The sequence below is a fragment of the Haemaphysalis longicornis genome, unplaced genomic scaffold, assembly GCF_048455015.1.
Source record: "Haemaphysalis longicornis isolate Haplotype H1 unplaced genomic scaffold, Haemaphysalis longicornis Haplotype H1 scaffold_8, whole genome shotgun sequence".
Taxonomy (NCBI): domain Eukaryota; kingdom Metazoa; phylum Arthropoda; class Arachnida; order Ixodida; family Ixodidae; genus Haemaphysalis; species Haemaphysalis longicornis.
The window spans coordinates 118460453-118481396 of record NW_027526445.1 but is presented as its reverse complement, the minus strand read 5'-3'; the positions used below and the strand labels follow the sequence as shown (position 1 = coordinate 118481396).

General features: G+C 48.1%; 1 protein-coding gene across 2 annotated transcripts in view; it reads left to right on the top strand.

Annotated features, from left to right (window-relative positions):
* Positions 1-20904, top strand: part of LOC144149135 (unc-112-related protein-like) — a 38926-nt gene extending 18022 nt beyond the window's left edge. For both annotated transcript variants that reach the window (XM_077680675.1, XM_077680674.1), the window contains exons 4-12: positions 12-208; positions 1802-2004; positions 5304-5514; positions 7288-7463; positions 7667-7797; positions 9033-9139; positions 11217-11432; positions 13463-13612; positions 16880-20904. In XM_077680675.1, coding sequence (XP_077536801.1) covers positions 12-208; positions 1802-2004; positions 5304-5514; positions 7288-7463; positions 7667-7797; positions 9033-9139; positions 11217-11432; positions 13463-13612; positions 16880-17173 — 1685 coding nt within the window. In that variant the 3' untranslated portion in view covers positions 17174-20904. The remainder of the gene's footprint in view (positions 1-11; positions 209-1801; positions 2005-5303; positions 5515-7287; positions 7464-7666; positions 7798-9032; positions 9140-11216; positions 11433-13462; positions 13613-16879) is intronic.
* Positions 20905-20944: the final 40 nt, after the last annotated feature.

The window sequence follows — 20944 nt, the reverse complement described above, 5'->3', positions numbered from 1 at the left end:
CTGTTCTTCAGGCATCCGCCACCCGGAGGAGCTGTCCTTCTGCCGGCCCCTGGTCGGGGAGCACCTGAAGCGCAACTACCGCACCATCGGCTGCAGCCCCCGCCAGCGGCCCCGGGAAGGCACTGACAGCATCCAGTTCAACCGGAACAAGCTGGGCGACAGCAACGGCACCCTGGACGGAGCCCTGGCACCGTCGCCCCACAGCTCGGTGGGTGGTGCTTTCTCACTCCCTCTGCATTGCATAATGGAGTCGTTAGGGGGAAGGGGAGAAAGGCAAGGCAGGAAAGGACGGTTCCAAGCAAGCTAGCACTTGAGAGGGGCTTACCGAGGCAGAGTGCTGGAACAGCTACTCCCACCGCATGGCTGCCAGCTTGTACAGTCAGTGCTCGCCACAACCACTTGTGTGACAAGTTGGGTGCTCGCGCTTGTAGAGGCAACGACAGTTGCTTGTGCAGTGGTCATTCCTGCTTTGAGCTAGCTATCAAGCGTCTAACTCCGTCAGCTTGTTTCATTTGTGTCAGCTTTCAAGTGGTCTGTCGATCTGTTGCTGAGTGGCCAAGTCTTGAAGTGCAACTAAAACAACCTCTTTGTTCACCTAACTTTATTGCTGCGTCTCAAGTAGGCCAACCAGTTTTCCTGATTTGGGTGGAGCGGTTTCAGTGGGGATGGCTAGCTTGGGTGTGAGAGCTGTGTAACTAACATTCATTATTTCTGGCACTGCTGCTGAAAGAAGCAAGCGTCAGCCAATCACGCTGGAACAGGAGTGTCGTGCACATTTCGAAACGAAATTGGGGGCATTAGTAGTTGTGTTCAGGCGGCATCCGTTGCCATGACGGGCATATGACGTAATTTTAATGCTAAAGAAGCGGCCTATAGCCTTAACCAGGAAGAACAAGGACAGACAAAGTGAAGCGCAAAACTCTCAAGTACTTATAATCTTGGAAGGAAGGATTATACATGACATAAAATCTATGAGGCCTGTCCGTTGTATGTCTATGTCAGCGCACTTTCGTTTCAGTATGTTCCAAAACCAGCTAGCCCACTGCCAAGCCTTGCTGAGGCTAGTTTTCACCTGTAGCAGAGGTAGATGCCGACGTGAGGGCCTGAACACTTCGCACTAGATGATGCGTGTAGGAGGTCCTGTGATGCCTTTCAGTTCCGTTCAGTCACAATGTTCTGTTTTTGTGACGATAATCATTGCTTCAGAGTCAAGGCCATGTTCGGGCTACAACTGGAGAAACGCTAATTACTGTTAGGTATTCACCTAGGGTAATGAAAAGTGACAATCCATGAAAAGCAGCGTTAGACAGCTTGTTTGGTATGTCAACGTTTTGCTTTGTAGTGAGGTAAAGTTGTTCGCCTCAGACCTTAGTCGTCGCAAAATTGAACGAAACAACCAGAGGCAGCGCCCTGTCTCAGTTCTTCCAACCAGGCTGCAAGTAGCTGTCGCCGCTCCCTAACCGACATGTTTAGCGTGGTTCAAAGCTTGTAAACTTCAAAGTGCAACTCTCGTGCACAAACCTTCCCCTCCTGCTCTTTCTCCTTGATGGTGATTTTTCCTCTTGTGTCTCCCTTTGAGGAACAACGGAGACATAAGAAACAAGGAAACATGCATTTCTGTACATAAGACCCGCGTAATGTTTGCTAGTGTGGTAAATTCCTCCCTCAGAAACCAGCTTGCTCCACTTCCGCTTGGATGTCCTCGTTCCCCGAGTGTTCTGTCATGCCCACCCTGGTGTGTGCACTGAGTTTGCCCCTGGGAGTGAACTTTCCGTCTCCCTCCCCCTCTTTACGCATACAGCCGGCGACGACCCACTGGAACACGTCTGGCTTCAGCAACGGGGGCGTTCCCCCGGGCTTGAACGGGAGCTTCCTGACGCCCGAGAACAGCTTCTCCCAGTACGAGCTGCCCCTGGCCCAGAGCCCCAACAAGCCTCCGCAGGACATCAAGGCCGCCCTGCTCAGGCCCAAGAGCCTGGTCGAGAGGGCACGGCTGAACGCGGGGTGAGCTTGCTTGGACGTCCCCGTATTGTTGTGCTGCGTGTGGAATGCGTGTCAGAGCGCAAAGTCCGCGCCGACCTCAAATTGCCACATTGAGAGCAATTATCCTGATTGAGTGTCGTGTGTTATCAAACGCCTAGTTTTTCTGTCATCCTCATCATATCCGATTGGGTATGCGCTCTTCTATCACCCATGTCATCATCATCATCAACATCAATATAACCTTTAAATATATAAACTTATAAATACAATATAAATGCTACAGCCAAGGCACGAGAACAGGCTTTAAACTGTAAGGAGTTTAGAACACCGGCCACACACTACAGATTCGCTGGTTAACCGTCTGTACTACAGAGCGGTCGTGTGCATTTTGTTATTGAGCCTGCCGCACGCTGTTACAATGCTCCAGTTACGAGCCCAGTCTGTTTGAGACCGTTTTGATTCGGGCACTTTACGGTGTGTTTTGTCCCCCGTTTCGGAAGCCTCTGTGTTCCGTCCGATGTGTGGGGCAGTTGATTAGGTTTTGCAACCAAAACAGCTGTTGGCATTAATAAGAGCGAATAACTGGTGGAAAATAAAGACATTATTCGGAATTTTGGTCTTGCGCACCTCCTGTGGTGATTCGGCCGTGTAGCAGCAGGGTCGTCAGTTCGGTCTTCAGTCACGGCAGTTGTTTTTCCACTGTGGGTGAAATGCAAAAACACCCTAGGGAGTGGCCTAGGTGGCCCAGAAGGGCGCGTGGCCTTCAACTGTACCTCACCTCGTAGCTTGAATGCTGCTTTGGTTGTGATTCATGCATCGATTATTCTGCTCAATGGTCATCCAGAAACAAGTTTTTGAAAAGTTTGTGTAGTAGCTCTAAAAAAAAAAATAAAAAAACACTCAGCTTCAAAGAGGGTGTGTAACACTTCTTAATTGCGTAACTAGGGGTCACTTTGCATTCCTGCTCCACCAGTTGTTGCGTTCTTGCAACTTAAGCTGACTAATACCATCTCAACGTGGTGTTTCTGTAAACCGCTTGACCCGCACGTTGTTCTCCAAAGCTACACTGCACAGGACCTTGTGAGCAAACAGTGCCCATGTAAACTGTGTGCCCAACGACCCCGTATTGCTGCCTCTTGAGCGCTTCGCCTCCCGCAGTGCAAGGGTAAACATAAACGCGCGTTTTTTGAACCACACGGGGAGGGGCACGGAACGCCTAACGTTACCGTTCCTCTCCGTGATTTATGTTCCGTAAATAACTGCCGGGACAGCTTCGATGATGGCAGCGCGCGCGATTTCTGGCCTCATGCCTCGCGTCGTGGCGCCTGTTGTGCCTCTTCTGCTCGGGTGTCCAGAGGGCAGAGGAGATTGCGCAAAAATGGGCAAGCGAAAAAAGGAAAAAAAAAAAAGCTGCCGGCACAGAAGCAGGGTCTCCCTCTGAAATTGGATCGAGGCCAGCTGGCAAGGCGGGCGTCAGAAAAATACGAAAGGGCGAGACAGGTACGCCTGCCAAGAGGAAAAAGGCGAAGGGGACCCCCGGCGTGTGAAGAAAGAGCGTCTGGCCGCTCTTTTCTTTGTCGCCGCTGCTTTTTTTTCTACTCGTCAGTTGTTATTCTTTGTTGCGATGTTCAAGAAGGAGAGATTGCAGCTGGCTAACGACGAATCCATCTGGTTGGTAACAGTGTGTCTCTGTGAAGAGATGGTGCAGAGCGGGATGAGGGCAAGGCCAGGTTGGGGTGGTAAATGTGTGGCGCACCTATTCCTGTTCTGGCAAAGTGGGACGTTTCAAAGGTCTGCGAAGCAGGCCCCGATTTTGGGTGCACGAACGGAGGCGTCGGCAAACTGGAAGCTGCCAGGCCCGCCGTGTGGCTGTTTTCGCACTTTGTGGGGCGTCCCTGTATTTCTCGCTGTCAGGGAGCTGCCACGGTGGTGGTTTGGTGGCACGCTGACGTGTTGTGCTGGTGAGCTCAAGGACAAGGGTTTGATCGCAGCCGCAGCAGCTGTCTTCTGATGGAGTCGAGGAAGGAAAATGCTTGTGCGTCAAGATTTTGTCACACATTTAAGAACACGGGGTTGTCAGAATTAATCCGGAGCCCTCCAGTATGGTGCCCCTCGTAGCACAGGTCTAGATTCAGCATTTAGAGCCCTCTTTCTCTCTCGCTCTTCCACCCCCCCCCCCCCCCTTTTTTTTTTTTACTTTTCTCGTTGTGGGGCTTGGATTGCAGCGGAACAGCCACCACAAATTATTTGCACCATTTCGTTTCCAGGTCAGACAAATATTTTTTTCATTGCTGCTGCCTGCAGGCTTTTTTTTTTTTTTTTTTTTACAGCCTGTGATCATGCAGTGCAAACTGCATGCACATGCACCACCCAGGCACTTGATCTTTGTGCTGGTGCAGTAAAACGTCGTTACAAGAGACACTCAAGGGACCCAAGAAACGTGTCGCTTGTAACCAAGGTCTCTTGTATGCAAAGTTGCTAACATGGCGAACATAGGAAAACCAACCAAACCGCCTTCATTCAAATGTCTCTTATAACCAAGTGTCTCTTGTAACACTGTCTCTTGTAACGGGGTTTTACTGTTTAATAAACCGTAGGGAGCTCTTGTAGATAACTGGTGTTATCTCTGCCTTGCTCTGAAGCTGAGAGAAAATGGGTTCGGATAATGCCGTGTAGTGGCGAAAAAAGTGGTGTGGGGGGAATGAAAGCCTTAAATGGGCCTTGAAGACAAAACACAAGTTTGGTTCATCAAGAAGACTGCTTTGTCCCGACAACAGTGGCGGCAATTTTATCACAAACTTCAAACAAATAATTGAGATACTAGCAATAAAGGAAAGATGTGAAGCAGTGGCGAGTCCCCAGCCTCTTTTCAGTGACTTCCCTGTGATGTCACAGATTCTTGTTCCAGCCAAAGCCACAGCCAGAAAACAAGACTGGGCTATTGTAGTAGGGCCTCCAGTTTGGCTTGATTGCTAACAAGCCATTTTCACACTGATAACTGCTTCTTTAGTGCTTGCCCATATCACGTTGCTACTGCCAATATTACATCACTGAAACGCGAAATTTGAAAGCTTTTTCAATATTTCCTTTGTTTGTTATTGTAAAAAAAGTTGTGTTTCGCAGCTGAATGAGTTACCAAAGTCTGTTTCTTCCAAGTTGAACAAAGTCGCATTTTGTCTTCATGGCCTCTCTGTAACATGATTGTATAGTTGCAAACAAGGAGCAAAAGAAAGCGGCCCTGTTTCCTTCCCGAGACGAGCCTTCCCGCAGCAGCCATGAACCTTGTCCTCCCCCTCCCCCTGCTCTGCCCCCCTCTTCAGGTGGCTGGACTCGTCGCTGTCCCTGATGGAGCAGGACGTGCGGGAGTTCGACCTGCTGCAGCTGCGCTACAAGTTTTACGCCTTCTACGACCTGAACCCCCGCAAGGACGCCGTGCGCATCAACCAGATCTACGAGCAGGCCCGCTGGGCCCTGCTCACCGAGGAGATCGACTGCACCGAGGAGGAGATGATGCTCTTCGCCGCCCTCCAGGTCTCTCCTCTCTCTTTCTTCTTCTCTTTTTCTCTCTCTCGAGGGAGGCCCATAGGCGGTACGGCTTATTTCGTCTTAAACATTGTCCGGACGACATCTGAAATGGGCTGCTCGTGTTTAGCGTTCGGCTGCACTATTTGCAGGTAGAGGAAGCTGGGGATCACCTTTCATCTGTTAGTATACTGGATTCAGGGCTCTGCTTGTTTTGCGTCGTGAGGGTATTAGTGCGGCATAAGTGTATGCTATCCCACTATTTGAGAACAGATTTAGGGGAAAATCCCCAAGGTGGAGTAAGATTCAGCAAAGGAAAGTTTGCGAAGTTTCTGAGAAAGCTGTACAGCTTTCCTTTGTAGCCGTACGGCTGCAATCAGGTGGATGTCAAACTTTCGTTTGCTATCCCACTATTTGTGCAAGCTGGCGTATGAGGGGTGCACTTCAAGGGAAAATTTGTCTTAGCACCGGTCGCCTACCTACTTGTTTATGCACTTGTTTACGGAGATGTGCAAATGTTTTAGCTCATAGTTCCGGTGGTACTAGTAGTCGTTTGACTGTGTGAAATCACGTATGTTGGTGAAATTTGTGTGCTGCAATCTGCCCTTCTGCGCTAATTTAAATGCAGCGTGTTTGCTCATTCAGTAAGAGGAGTCCCGTCTAACATTTCGTCTGCGCGTGGGCCTACGCGAGCACTCGCACGGTTTTCATTAGCAATTAATGGTAAAGGCGAGGTTAGCCGAGCCATTTCGCTTAGCTTGCTGCTTAGAGAACCCGCATGTTCAAAGCATATAAACACTGCAGTATCCTCATTACCTGCAAAAAACAAGTAGACTCCCTATGCTGTTTCGACACAGCTTGCTTGGGTGCGAGAGCTGTGTAACTAACATTCATTAATTCTGGCACTGCTGCTGAAAGAAGCAAGCGTCAACCAATCACGCTGGAACAGGGGTGTCATGCACGTTTCGGAGCGAAATTGGGGGCATTAGTAGTTGTGTTCAGGCGGCATCCCTTGCCATGACGGGCATATGACGTAATTTTAATGCTAAAGAAGCGGCCTATTATAGCCTTAGAGACACTGAATGAACGTTTACTGAAATAAGAGCAGGAGCCCACTAGACGCTTTCCTGCCGCGATGGCTCTCTTCACCATAAAAGCTGGTTTGCTGCTCGAATCATATCTTACGTCAATCACTTACGCATACGACGAAATTCTGGCTGCCTCCAAGTATCGTCATTGACAGGGCCAACTTAGCTATCGTTTTCACCTTTGTAAACCCCAAGAAACACGAAAGCACTGCAGCATCCCTGCCAGCTCAGTGTCCTTTTTGGCTACGGCAAAGTTCTGCTGGCCCGTTTACCCGGCTTCATGTCCCTGCGTTGGCAACTATGGGCGACCTCTGCTCCAGAAGTTTTATACAACCTCCTTGGGTGTGCCGTGTGACACAAAGACGGGCCAGGAAGAACAAGAACAGACGAGGTGAAGCGCAAAACTGTCAAGTATTTATAATCACGGAAGGAAGGATTATGCATGACATAAAATCTATGAGACCTGTCCGTTGTATGTCTTTGTGTTACACAGTGCACCATGCACTTCAGTATGTTCCAAAATCAACCAGCTCACTGTCAAGCCTAGCTGAGGCTAGTTTTTACATGTAGCAGAGGCAAATGTCGACATGGGGGCTCGAACACTTCACACTAGACTACGCCTGTAGGAGGTCTTAACTCTGTTGGAAAGCCGGTTCGACTGACGTCCTGTTGTGTGCCTCTGCCCTCCCCACAGCTGCAGGTGAACCTGCAGGCCAACAGCTCGCAGCCGGACTTCTCGTCGCAAGGCGAGGACGACATCGACACGGCCCTGACCGACCTCCAGGTGACCCTGGAGGGCAGCGCCATCACTAGCGAGACCTCCAACATCACCCAGGTGCCCGAACTCCACAGCTACCTGCGCTTCCTCAAGTGAGTGCTGTAGGATGGCTCTCATCATATCTCGTCGTTTTAGGCACACTTTTTGAGCTGCTGTTTGCACTGTAGTGTATTTCGTGCTTGCAAGGGGGCTTGTGTTTTTTCTTTTTGTCAAGCTCATTACGACCGTGAAAGTGTGTCTGTACGTACGGGCTTTATGTTGATTGGTTATCCCTCCCCTTCTCCCCTGTTTGCAGGCCCAAGCGGTTCACCCTGAAGGGCTTCAAGCGCATGTTCTTCATCTTCAAGGAGACCCGGATGTGCATCTACAAGTCGAGAGAGGAGTACGAGGGCGGTGGTAGCCCCTCCTACGTCATCAACCTCAAAGGTGCGTGGCCTTGCCAGCCATTGGTGGCGCTTTAGCGGTAACCGCGTTTTTGCTGTGCTCAATGCACACATTGCTCCCGTACAGTCGAAGGAAGCAGCGAACGGCAGTCTGTTCAGGAAGCACGCTGTTTGCTTTCTGACAGCGCTTGTGGGCTCACTTCCTCACTTCCAGCTGCATGGTGAAGCTGGACAAGTACGCAGTGAGGAAGGACTGCGTGGCGGCGGAGCCAAAATGGCACAGGCGGGCAGTGGCTTTGTATTGCAGCACTGTTTCATTCCCCGTGCGACTGTAACCTCGTCTTTGTGAAGTCGGCAAATCTTTCTCGATATCAATCGCACCCGCCGCGGTGGCTTAGTGGCTAAGGCGTTGCGCTGCTGAGCACGAGGTGGCGGGTTCGATTCTCGGCCGCGGCGGCCGCTTTTCTGATGGAGGCGAAAAACACAAACGCCCATGTGTACGAGATTTCAGCGCACGTTAAAGATCCCCAAGTGGTCAAAATTAATCCTGAGCCCTCCACTACAGCGCGCCTCATCACCTGTGTTGCGTCGGCGCGTTAAACCCTACGATCAATCAATCAATCAATCAATCAATCAATCAATCAATCAATCAATCAATCAATCGATATCAATCGCGAAGCTGGCCAGTGAGCTGTGAATGCATTCTCACCGGGGTGTGCATGGCGGCATTACTTGGCCGAGCCCGATCAAATAACAGGTTGAAGTGCTGCACATAAAATTCTCTCAATCAACGCTTTGAAGCCTATATTTGTTGTGTTCTAGCTTTATACCTTAACGACTCTTAACTGTCAACATCATCAGTGTTTTAGTTTGCGAGTACTGTATTTACTCGAATGTAAGGCGACGTTTTTTTCCCGAAATCCGCAGTCTCAAAGTTATACCCTGCCACATATTCTCGTACATATATTCTTGCCATATATTTGAAACTCGGTATATATATATATATATATATATATATATATATATATATATGGCGATTCATTTTGCTATCCAAGCTGCACCCTTGCCTTATAATCGTGACTGCCTTATAATCGAATAAATACGGTATATCTATGCGTCATATTTGTAATAAAATCAGTCTACCTGCTGCCAACCAGCAGTTTAGCAGTGTTAATTATATGCTCACTTTGTCACCCAAAAGCTGTATTAGCCTTGATGACCCTCAAGTTTTTGACTGATAGATCTTCCCAACTCCCTCTCTTTCTTTCTCTTTCACAGGGTCGGAGGTGACTCCAGACGTCTACCTGGCCCAGGGCAAGTACGGCATTCGCCTCGAAGTGCCCGGCCCCGAAGGGATGACCGAGTACTGGCTTCGCTGTGAAACGGTAATCGCTTTTTTTTTTTTTTTTCATTGCGTGGGACCAGTGACTGTATATAGTCAGTCTTGTGGGAGTACTGAGCTTGGATTGCAATGCTGGAACCATTCCATGCAAGCTCACAACTGGTACCGGAGGTCACCTTGAATTCCTATTAGTGGCAGGGGAAGGCACATTGAAGCATTGCCTTGCAGAATCTCACTGCATCACGTACACTTCAGTTTCCCTAGTGTATTTTTTAGTGGCGAGAGTACACATGGATTGTTGCACATCGATTGCTGCATTACAGCATGTCCTTGGCATGCCTTGTACTAAGGGAGGGAGAGAGAGAGAGAGAATAAACTTTCTTTATTGAGAAAAAAATAAATTAAAATGTAGTCTTCGGGGTGGCTTCCCTAGTCCAGGATGCCTTGAGCTCGGGCCGCGTCCACAGCCCTCTCGACCAGCTGATGCTCCCTTGAGGGCGGAGCTGGCCAAGGCTCTCTCCCAAAGCTCATGGGTGGGATAGGGATAGGGGCGGGGAAGCGGGGCTTGGTCGCAGCCTCCTACAACGTGACAGAGTGTCCCGGGGACCTCGCAGAAGCGGCACTGCGGGGGGAAGCAGGTAGGAGCCAAAATGTGACTTCTAGTGGGGTGGGGGAAAGTAAGTTTGCTGTTTATCTAGGCCCTTTTTTCGGCACCGCATTGACATTTATTGACAATTACCAGGGCAATGCGCATCTTCCAGTGTGTACTCGCTAAAGCCGTAGTTTTGCTAGTGCAGTGGAAGCCCGATTATACGTTTCCCAGTTATTCAACAACCCGTTTTATGCGACGGATCACCGGGTTCCCAGCGAACCCTTCGTACAAGAAAGCCTCGATTATACGATGCGAGACAAAATGCAGTCCGCTTCATCTGACGCATCGCTTGAAACTGAAATAAAGTCCTCATCATTCTCGCCTTTCACGTTGCTTCGCTGCCTCGCCCTACCGATAACACTTTCCCACATGACTTGCTGTGGCTCTCTCGGTGCAGGTTTCTCTTTTTTTTCGTTGCATTATCTGCCCCATTGCTGCTCTCTTTTAAGTGAGGCGCACCTTAGGGGCTTGGCTTATCGCCGTCGCTCGTTCAGCATCATGCACCCAAACAGAGGCTTTGAAAAGATCACCGGTTCCCCTGGTTGGGAACGAACTTGGGTCCCTTGCATTACAAAGCCAATGTTAATCTCACTGGGCCGGAGTCTTCAAAGTGTTGGGGGTGGTCTTTGCGCTGCGCCGTTGCCACGAAGGCTGCCGTTGCTGCGCCTCAGACAAGCACACGGTAATATAAAATAAGGAAGACAGCACGAATTAAGGCATTCATTACTGAAAATTAATGAAAACTCTATCTGGTGTCTCTCTATAGCCCTCTTCGGGGGCTACGGCACCCTCTCTTGACTACTTTCGGTATCAACGGCAGGCTGATACTGAAACTAGTCATCAGAAGGCGTTACAGCCCGTCTTGGCAAATCGCTGCTCAGCAGTTGAGAGCTTTCATGTTGAGTCAAACTGCTTTAGTTTTTTTTCCTCCCCTTTGACTACTGATTCGCTGCCATAAATACCTTTCTTGCTGCTCTCCACACCGCTTTGTCCCATCTTTCCTTTCCTTTCCCACATTTCCTTTCTTCGCTGCTTTGTGTAATGTTCGCCTGTACGTTCCTAGCCCATGTTCGAACGACACTTGCCTTCCGGGATGGTATTTACCCACTCCCGATAGTTTAACGTTTTGACATGGTCTTGAGAAAGTCATATGATCAGGATTCTGCTGGGGTACCTTTACTCACCTGTTTAGCAGCACTCAGTTTCTGCTGACGGTTTGTGTTCCTCGCTTTTGGTGTGTAGTTAGGGGGGGGGGGGGGGGGTGCAATCTGGTATTCCTGGGAAGGGAGGGAGTACCATTTAGGCATCTCTTGTCATCTTGGACTGCTCGCAACTACACCAGAGCATCTCTGTGATCTTATTTCCCCATAGAGTTTCTATTCCAAGAGCAGTTTTGGACTGAGCAGGATCTGCTGTGCCCTCCCCACCTCTATCTCTGACTAAACGACCTCCCCCTTCGCATATGCAGGAGGACCAGTACGCCCAGTGGATGGCCGGCTGCCGCCTGGCGGCCAAGGGCAAGACCATGGCAGACTCCTCATACGACGCGGAGGTGAACTCGATACAGCAGTTCCTCCAACTGCAGAGGCCTGCCCGCGCCACCGCCCTGGTGCCCTCGCAGCTTGACATCGACGTCGATGACTTTGTCGCACCCCGCTTCATCAAGAAGATGAAGAGCAAGCAGGTGCGTGGGGGGCAGAGGGCATCCGCAGCAGCGTTGGCTGTCACTTGGGAATGGCCGTACAGGCAGCGTGGTCTCTGTGGCCACCACAGCAGCAAAATGCCCCCAAGACGAAGTTTGCGTGTTGTTAAGACAATGCACTTGCAATCGCCCACGTAGAGGCTTGCTTGGCAAATGATGCGTAGACAGCAGTTTTGTAGCAAAGGGTAGGATCTGGCTAAAAGTGTCGTCTTCGTGTCATCAGAACGCACATCCAGGAAAGGGGGGGGGGATAACGAAAATGACCTTATCTACATTATCTGGCAAACAAACAGAGACTTCAAATGTGCTAGCAGATACAATATCTCATTTGTTTGCACACACGCTCGATGACACCGATCAAATCAATGCAATTTTGCTGGACTCCAGTAAAGCGTTCAATAAAGTACTGCACGACAAACTAATTTTGAAGGTGCAAAATATTGGCCTCCGTGAAATTTTGGTCACAATAGGTGGGATAGAATCCAACTATCTTGACGTTACTTTGGGAGTTCCACAAGGAAGTGTGCTGGGATCATTACTTTTTATTCTGTATATAAATGATATGTAGTTACGCCTAGTGTTGAAATTCGTTCGTTCGCAGATGATGCAGTCTTGTTTTGCGATGTTTCGTGCTATGCCCATCAGTTTGAGCTTACTATCGAGTATGTTACTAACATACTCGAGTGGTGCAATAACTGGGGAACGGTTTTAAACGCAGACAAAACATTGTATCTTCACATAACATGAAAGAAAGTGCTCTGTGAATATCAATACACACTAGGAAAACACCACCAATGAAACAAGTCAGTGGTCACAAATACCTTGGTGTCACACTAATCGGTAATCTCTCGTGGGACTTGCACGTTGACAGTATTAGTTCGTCTGCATTTCATAAGCTATGCTTCTTAATACACAAACTGAGAAATTCCTTCGCTAACTCGGAACTCCTTAGTTACTTTATTTTTATCACGCCAAAGCTTGAATGAATATGCCTGTATAGTTTGCGAACCCTATACTAATCACATCATCTGTAAACTTGAAAGAATTCAATGAAGCAAGATTTATTTATTCTAAATAACCATGCACCGATTCTCGTTCACAGATAATGTTGACTGACAATATCCCAAGCCTTGAAACCAGGAGAAAGTGCTTCTGCTTTGATTTTTTTTCTCTTCACTCAGCAAGGGTGAATTGTTGATAGACCCATCTTCGTTTTTGTCCCCATTATCAACAAGACATTCGAGGCACCATGAACCAAATGCTTTTGCCCCATATTTTGCTGCTACTGACACGTTTAGGCTTTTTTTCCCCCACGTACAATACTAGTGCGGAATGAATTACCCACCGTGTAAGTGCTTTGTTTGTTCGTATTGTTTGTGTTTTTCCTTGCCTTTTATCTGTTTTATGCCCCCTGCCTTGGACCTAACAATGGTCTGCAGTATGTATTTAAATAAAATAGATAATAACTTCTGGCAGTTGTTACGAGGCAGTTGTCACATATTGTTTTTTTTTTTCCCCTTCGAGCAAGGGAATGGCGTGAGACATTACTTGGAGCTCCTTGCCTCAATTGACGCGCAGTTATTTCTCAAAGGAACAAAGCAGTGCCGTGATTCATTTGTTCAACACAAACTGCGAGATGAACATGGCACCCTAAGATTGCTGCTTTGACATTTGGTGGTGTACTGGAAGGTGTACTTCACCGCCTGAGGCCTTTCCATGATGCGGACACCTCTTTTTAAGAGTTACGGTTACGTAAATTCTGGGCGGGCTTCTGCTGCTTTCAAAACAGCATTTCACTACTACAAATGCTGTGCTGACCACACGCAGATGTTCACCCCAAGTGGCTCCTTTATCGCCCAACAGTCGAGAAGGGACCGTTCACAAGCTTTTTCAGAGTGGCAATTGTTGATTCACAGGTTATGAAGTTGTCAGATGCACACTTGCCGTATGTGGGACTGTTGTGATTTGTTAATGGAAAGGGGCTGTAGCGTTCTTCTGCTTGCTGCTTGCAGGCCATAGTGCAGCGGATCGTTGAAGCGCACGGGAACGTCAAGGACCTCGGCCTGATTGAAGCCAAGATGAACTTCATCAAGGCCTGGCAGGCGCTGCCAGAGTTCGGCATCTCGCTCTTCGTGGTCCGCTTCACTGGCAACAAAAAGGAGGTGTGTGTCCCCCCTCTCCTCCTCCCTTACAGAACAAAGCTGTCGAGTTGTTATCACTCTTGTCCTTTTGTCATCGATACGGTTGTTCATGGCTTGCTAGTTTTGCATTGTTGGAGGGGTAGGCGTGTCGTAGCTTGTTGCTTGCTGCAGTGATGGCCTGTGCTTGGCCTCAATCTAAACGTTGTCGCATTCTACAGTGCCCCCTGCCGCTTCCAGCTCTGAGAAGAATTTCCATCTGTCTGTTTTTCTTTCTTTCTTTCTTTCTTTTTCTTTTTTTTATTATTAACCCTTTGAGGGTTTTTGCCGTACGTGTACTGCGGCAGTTTTCCGTTCCGCAAGGTCTTTGCCGTACGGGTACGATTTCGAGCATCCGTATGAAATTTCGCGCCATATTAACGATGCATGCTCCCTGGGAGGTGCTGTCACCTCCTGGAACTTACAAGAAGTGTTTGAAATTTGATTGTGCTACCTTCTTGCGGTGAAAAACAGAACTCTCTGGCTTCGGCGCGTTACGGCGTCTGTACGTGTCAACGCGTTTCGTGGTTTCAGTTTTGCCACGTGATCGCATCGGAGGCGCCCGAAACTAGATCGGCGCTCGCTATCAGGGGCGGCGGAAGTTGATTTCGATCTATATTGGCGCTGCTCTTATCTTGTTTATTACCCACGCTCACTAGGTATTCTTGCCCTCCTTGCTTGGAACTGAAGTAGCCTAATTGGAGACTCCGTTGCGGGGGCAGCGGAAGTTGATTTCTATCTATATTGGCACTGCTATTAGCTTGTTTATCACCGGCGCGCATGAGTTATTCTCGCTCTCCTCGTTTACTGGGTTGCCTTCGAGTTCTTCAGATGCACGGCAAAGCGGCGATATGGCCCAACGAACTGCCCGTTCTGATGACACCGACCGCGATGACTCTTCTGACTCTGAGTTTGCTCCTTTCACCGAGTCTGGATCGCAAGACAGTCTTTCTTCGGAAGACAGCTCATTTTCGGACATGCGCTTTATGCGTGCAGACTGCGATAAGGCACTGTGCGTAGACCTGTGTTTCAAGGAATACCACACTCTGAAATACTATTGAACATTTTTCAGTTCTAAGTCATGCTGACCCCAAAATACTGTTCCTGATAATTTTTTACCATTTAATCCTGACTTTAGACATTTTGTACATTCCAAATCCGCAATAAACTAATTTGACCACCTGGGAAAGTTTTTTTCAAAAAAATTCGACCCTCAAAGGGTTAAAGTGTAGAGCACTTTAGGGGCGCGCCTTGTCGTCGTAGCTCGCTCGCTGGACCCAAGTAGAGCCCCACGGCGTACCGTCGTCGCGGCGTCCCACAGAGGCTTTGAAAGCCCAACGGTTTATATAGTTATAAGCGTTCTGAACTCGCGAACCACTAGCACTTGCAGGGGTGAGACAGCTGTGCATATTGCGCAGTTCTGATACAAATGTGTTTTCCTGCGCCGGGCTGCTCCAAAAGCTTGAAATACGCAAAAATTGCGCCAAACTGCTCCAAAACAGTCTGAGAGCCAAGGATTTTAACGCTCCCGTCAGTTTCGGTGGGGGAAAATGCTTACTGACGGCATAATTTTCCAGCACCCCAAAGGTGATGCTGTTTGTAAAGGTTTAATCGATTGATAATTTAATAAAAAACCCGCATAAATTTCCCCCGAGATAGTCTTTTTGAAAGTCACAATGTCGGGTTGCACATGTTATATTCTTTGAGATTTTAAAGTCTTCCCATCTAAAACCATTTCAAAGTCCTGTAGAAAAAATACTTTTGTGTACCGAGGCGACAAACTACTTGTCCAAGTTGATGAAAAAACGGCAATTTTTGGAGCGCCGTATCTCCGGAACGACAGCACGGGGCGCCGACATCTTGGTGTGGAGAAGGTTAGGAAACATGGCCGCCAAGCGAAGCAGTTGCTCGTGGTTCAGGCAGAGTGCTCTTCGCCGATTTCTACCGTGGTTTTGGTTATGAGGGTGGCTGGGTTTACACTTAGTCGTTTGGTCTGTTGCGGGAAGTTGCGCAACTCGAAGGACTGGAGTTCACCAGAAACGTGGTGCCCGCGAATTCGCCGAGTTTCGGCCTTGAGTGTGAGGCGCGGTGCGTGCTTGAAGTGAAATTTCTCACTCATTGCGGTGTTATAAAACGCTGAGCTATGGCTGCCTTTGACAGCGAGCTTGCGAGCGGCGGGAATGGGACGATCGTCACTGCAGAAGTGGTGGCGCAGGCTACATCGCCGCAAAAGGTTCAAGCAGTGTCCAATAGCGGGACAGGCTATTATTACACGCCAGTAATAATAGTTCATCTATTTGAAGTGAAATTTAATACCAAGAGGGAGGGGGCTAAATGTACCAACATTACTCAAATTACGATCGTAGTGAACGTTCACATTGAGGATTGAAATGGGAGGGCTGGTGGGGTGCGACGACTGTCACCTCGCTTTGCGCAACTTTTGCCGTGGTTCTGTGCGCAAAGCCCAGTCTGGGATTAGAAAAATAATAATTTCTGCATTCACATGATAATAAAATTGCTTTGCAATTGCTTAGTTTTTCAATTCAATATTTCCAACGGCGCTCCACGCTATCTATGCATAGAGCCTCAGAATTTAAAAAAGGTTTGTGAAAGGGTAGTGGAATAGAAACAAACTATTGAAATGCTGTTTCAGTGTTATGTACATTCAAAACCGATAAAAATTTGCAGTTTTCTCCCCGGAGTTGCCAAAAATGTGATTTTTTAGGCCCCTATAAGGTGACATAATAAATGTCGTTCTGCTGCTCCAAATCAAGGTTCTTCTGCTCCAAAATCGAGATTTCGCTGCTCCAAAAACTGCTCCCAAATCTGATTAAGCTGTCTCACCCCTGCACTTGCCATACACCTCCCCATTGTTTAGCGCAAAGAAAACTGCAGGTACGTTTCAGGCAAAATATACGTAATTAACCAGCAGCCCCCTCGTTCATTTAGTTAGGAACGCTCGTTGGGTTGGTTCTTAAGACAGTAAGCGAAAAAAAGTGGCAGTGCAACGCCGGCACGTGGAGGAGGAAAAGCAAGCACAAAGAGAACAGAACTCCCGTTGGCGCTGCTTCAGGCAGGGGGCACGCGAGCACTGCAACGGTGGGAAATTCGATTTGCACGGGGTGGTAGCAGTGAGCGGATAACAGCGCTACACAGCCCATTATGGCGAGTCACTGCTCTGCACTTCCAACAGCTTTCACATTGAGGGGAATGGCTTTAATTTTTTTGCTTTTTCTCTCGTTCCATCCACAGGAGCTGCTGGGCGTGGCGTTCAACCGGCTGATGCGCATGGAGCTGTCGACGGGGGACCACCTGAAGACGTGGCGCTTCAACACCATGATGGCCTGGAACGTCAACTGGGAGGTGAAGCAGATGAACGTCCAGTTCGAGGAGGACCAGCGGGTGGCCTTCGCCTGCCTCAGCGCCGACTGCAAGACGGTGCACGAGTTCATCGGCGGCTACATCTTCCTCAGCATGCGCTCCAAGGACCAGAACCAGGCCCTCAACGAGGAGCTCTTCCACAAGCTCACCGGCGGGTGGGTCTGAGGGAGCGGGGAGGAGGCTTCGTTGACGACGCACCGCCGTTGCACCACTTAGTCGCGGCGGTCTGTAAAAACGTGCACACAGAGCTCGGCGAGGCTTCTTGATGTTGGGCTAGTTGGCATACTCTTTTAACACACAGGGGACAAACACAGGAAACAGAAGGATCAACGTACAGAACAAGGCAAGTGTCAACTAACAACTGAAGTTTATTTGTAACGGAAAAGGAAAATCTACTGCATGCTGTCTCAGTAGGCGGCAATTTCGGGTCACGTTCAATGCACTGCACCAGTTGTAAATGAACTCTGGCATTCAACGATGGGCCTCCTTGATTATCAGTCCTGGGTCATCCATGGACTGCCCAAGATGCAATACAGCGCTTGATTTTTCCCATGTACAGTAGCCGATTAATTTTTCTGAGCTGGAGGGGAACAAAAAATAGCCTGAATAAAAGAGCAGTCGGAACAATCCATGAGTCATTACTCCTATTGTACAACTGCCGGTTCTTCAGGAGAGTCCGAAAAAATGGCTGGCTACTGTATTCCCACAGGACTTCTGGTCTGAACGCAGTTCCCAGACTGCCTCTGGACTCTCCAAGAGGACCGGTAAATTGAGGACGTCTGATACCGTAGTCTTTTTCAAATTGAACGATACCGTATTTACTCGCGTAATGATCGCACTTTTTTTTTTTTCAGAACATTTGATGCAAATTTAGGGGTGCGTTCATTACGCGGGGTAAATTTTTCGCTAAGAACGTTTGAGCACAGAAAAAGCAAGCAAGTTGCAGGTCAAATTTTTTACTATAGGTCTCATGAACACAACTAAAACAATATATAAATAAAAACGTAATAAAAATTCCGCACACCGCTGCCAGCCGCTTTGCAAAGTGACGCAAAATGCAATGTTTTCATGAATTACGGAACACGTTGGAACGAGTTTGCTGCGAGGTGACAACAGGGCGACCAATAAGTGGCTGCCGCTGTCGCAGTGCGGGACATCAAAACAGACATGGGGTGGGGTGTCTACATGGGGGCCGACACGGGGCCCTACATGGGGGCCGACACGGGGCCCTACATGGGGGCTGACGCATCAAGCTGAGCGCATATTTTTCTTTGGCTTGTGCGTACATTATGTGCATTTAGTGAGAGTTTCTTCCTCATCAATATTGGACGCATATATCCGACATCGCTAATATCGGCTAGTCGGCGGCAATAACGTAGCCATGTCCGGTTTGAAAGGGAAGGAAACAGAGGTGAGCACGATTATCATCAGCTAGACTTGGCACACACACCACATAATGCTGCGGCAAGTTCAGGGAGCGTTCACTGCGCGGAAAATAAAAAAAAAAAAAAAATCGAAGTTTGACGACAAACTTCAGAGGTGCGATCATTACGCGAGTGCGATCATTATGCGAGTAAATATGGCAAAACAACAAGAAATTTAAAAGGTGTTTTGCTTAGTGTTGGCACTAGAGGGTGAGTGCGTTGGCCCACCTTCCGTTGCGGTGCTAGTGAGAGAAATAGAGTTTCTAATAAGTTTTATGCACGCGCACAGTGGTTGGCCAAAATGTATATATTCCTTTTCTGTTATGAATAAACTTTAGTTAGTTTGCACTTCACTCTTTCTGAACATTGATTGTGGTCTGTGTTTATCCCCTGTACGTTAACAGCACTCTTTCTTGAAGTATGCACTGAGCCGCTGCTAGTAGTTCAACAACCTGGCTTGAAAAGTGTGTGGCCTGTTAACGCATGTCAGCTGGGCGCATAACTGGCCATTGCCAAGCGATGCATCCAGGCTTCTTCACAGTTGTGACTGGTTCTTACTATTGGTGTTTTTTCCACACAAACGTCACTATCGTGCAAAGGCGGGCAGGAGGAGTGCCTCGGTAGCTTTTGCTGCGTTTTTTTACAACGCAGCATGTCGCCTGCCAGAGAGATTTGTGCCCTGAGGTTCACTGTTCAATCCGTCGTCTTCGATTTCGAGAACATGCAAAGCTCGCCGCTAGGTTACGCCAACTACTCTCCCTCATGTCCTGCAAGCTTTTTTCGAGCACCTGTAGTTTTTTTTTTTAAAGCAGTCTCTAGTTTTGGAGCTGCAAAATGCAGAACCACATTTGGCTGGAAGGGGGAATGGTTGTGACATTTAGAAAACTGATGGCCACTGACTGCACCGCACTTTACTTTGATTTGTGCGGGTGTGCCAAGTTTTGGCGGCGGCTTGAGGCCTGATTGTTGAGAACACTAGGCCTACCGATTGTGCATTTACAACAACGGAAGGGCGAGACGCCATTGAGCGTCTTATCTGAACAGAACACTGTTACGAAATGCACCGAACTCCCCTCGAATCCGTGTAGTGACATCTTGAATTCTACTCTCAACAACTTGTTAGGTATGAAACTGTGCTTGTCTTTTACAAGAGGACCGTTTGGGAGATTGACAAGCATGGTTTCTTGCTCGCTAGCTAATGTATTTAAAAAAATGAGCTTTTATGATGAGAGACCGAGACTATTTTGGGCGCACATTACTCAACCCAAACCCAGGGTGGCATAACTTTCACCCGTTCTCAATCGTGCAGCGAAGCCACGAAAGATGAGCCCATGCTTTTGGGCTGTGTCGTCACTCTCAGGGTCTCGAACTGTTTTGAGATTTTGTCGCTCCTTAATCCTTAGCTTATTTCAATCCTTCAAGCAGAGAGTGGAAAATTAAAGCTGCCCAGCTGTTATTTCACTCGCAAATGAAATGTGAAACGGAAACTTGCGAGTGGCTTCTGTTGCGAGCGACACAGCGAGGCTGTTTTCAGTCTTTTTCGGGCAAGCCAGATCAAATCCACTGGATGGTAGTTGTTGAAATCTTGAATACTATGTACACATTGAAAATATATTATATATACATATATCTATCTATACATACATATGCATATAAGAACATGATATGTATATCATGCAATTATCCACTGTAACGAGTGGATGTCAATGGCGAACGTTTGACGCGTAGACCCTTGCTTCATCTCAGCCATCGTGTTACCATTATCATTTACCTTTGGGTTTTCTTTCGAGACAGATACATGCAGCCTTGGGGAAAAGGTGCTGCTTTTGAGGCAGTCATATTACGCTCACTCGGACAAACGCCTGACACGGTTACAAAGAAGGCATCAGCCATGCATTTGCAGATGTAAATAAAGTCCTGGCATTTTAAAGCGGATGCAGATTTGTTGCACCCAGAATGTTTATGTAGCATGCATTTTTTTGCACGCCTATGCTATGCAAGCTTTGTAAAGTTGATGGACTTTTTTTTGTCTTTGATAATCGCCGATATATTCGCCACACCATTTGGTGGCTGCTGACAGTGCAATTATATTTGTAGCCGATTAGTGTTTCAGTTGCAGCGAAGGCCTTTTTCAGCTGCAGAGCCCCTTTCGGTTTGCAATTTGCTTGCGGGAGCCGAGTGCCGGTCTTTTAAGATCAACTCTTTTTCGTGCTGGCGAACTTTGTTATGCACAGAGGCATTGTTGAACGATGTTCGGAGGAACTCGATAAGTTGTCGGATGAAGCCAATAAGACTGCCATTGCTGTTACTGGCACAGTGGTTTTCAACGCCGAGAAAAGCACGGTTTATTGAAATGAGTTTGGACGTGTCTGTGAAGTGCCTTGTGCGTGTTTTACATAATGTTACGATGTAACCTGAATGGACCTGCTGTCATCTTCCTATTTAAGAGAATAAAGTTTTGCCTCAACATTACGGTGTGTCGAGAGCAGCTTTCTGCGATGCATGGGGCAGT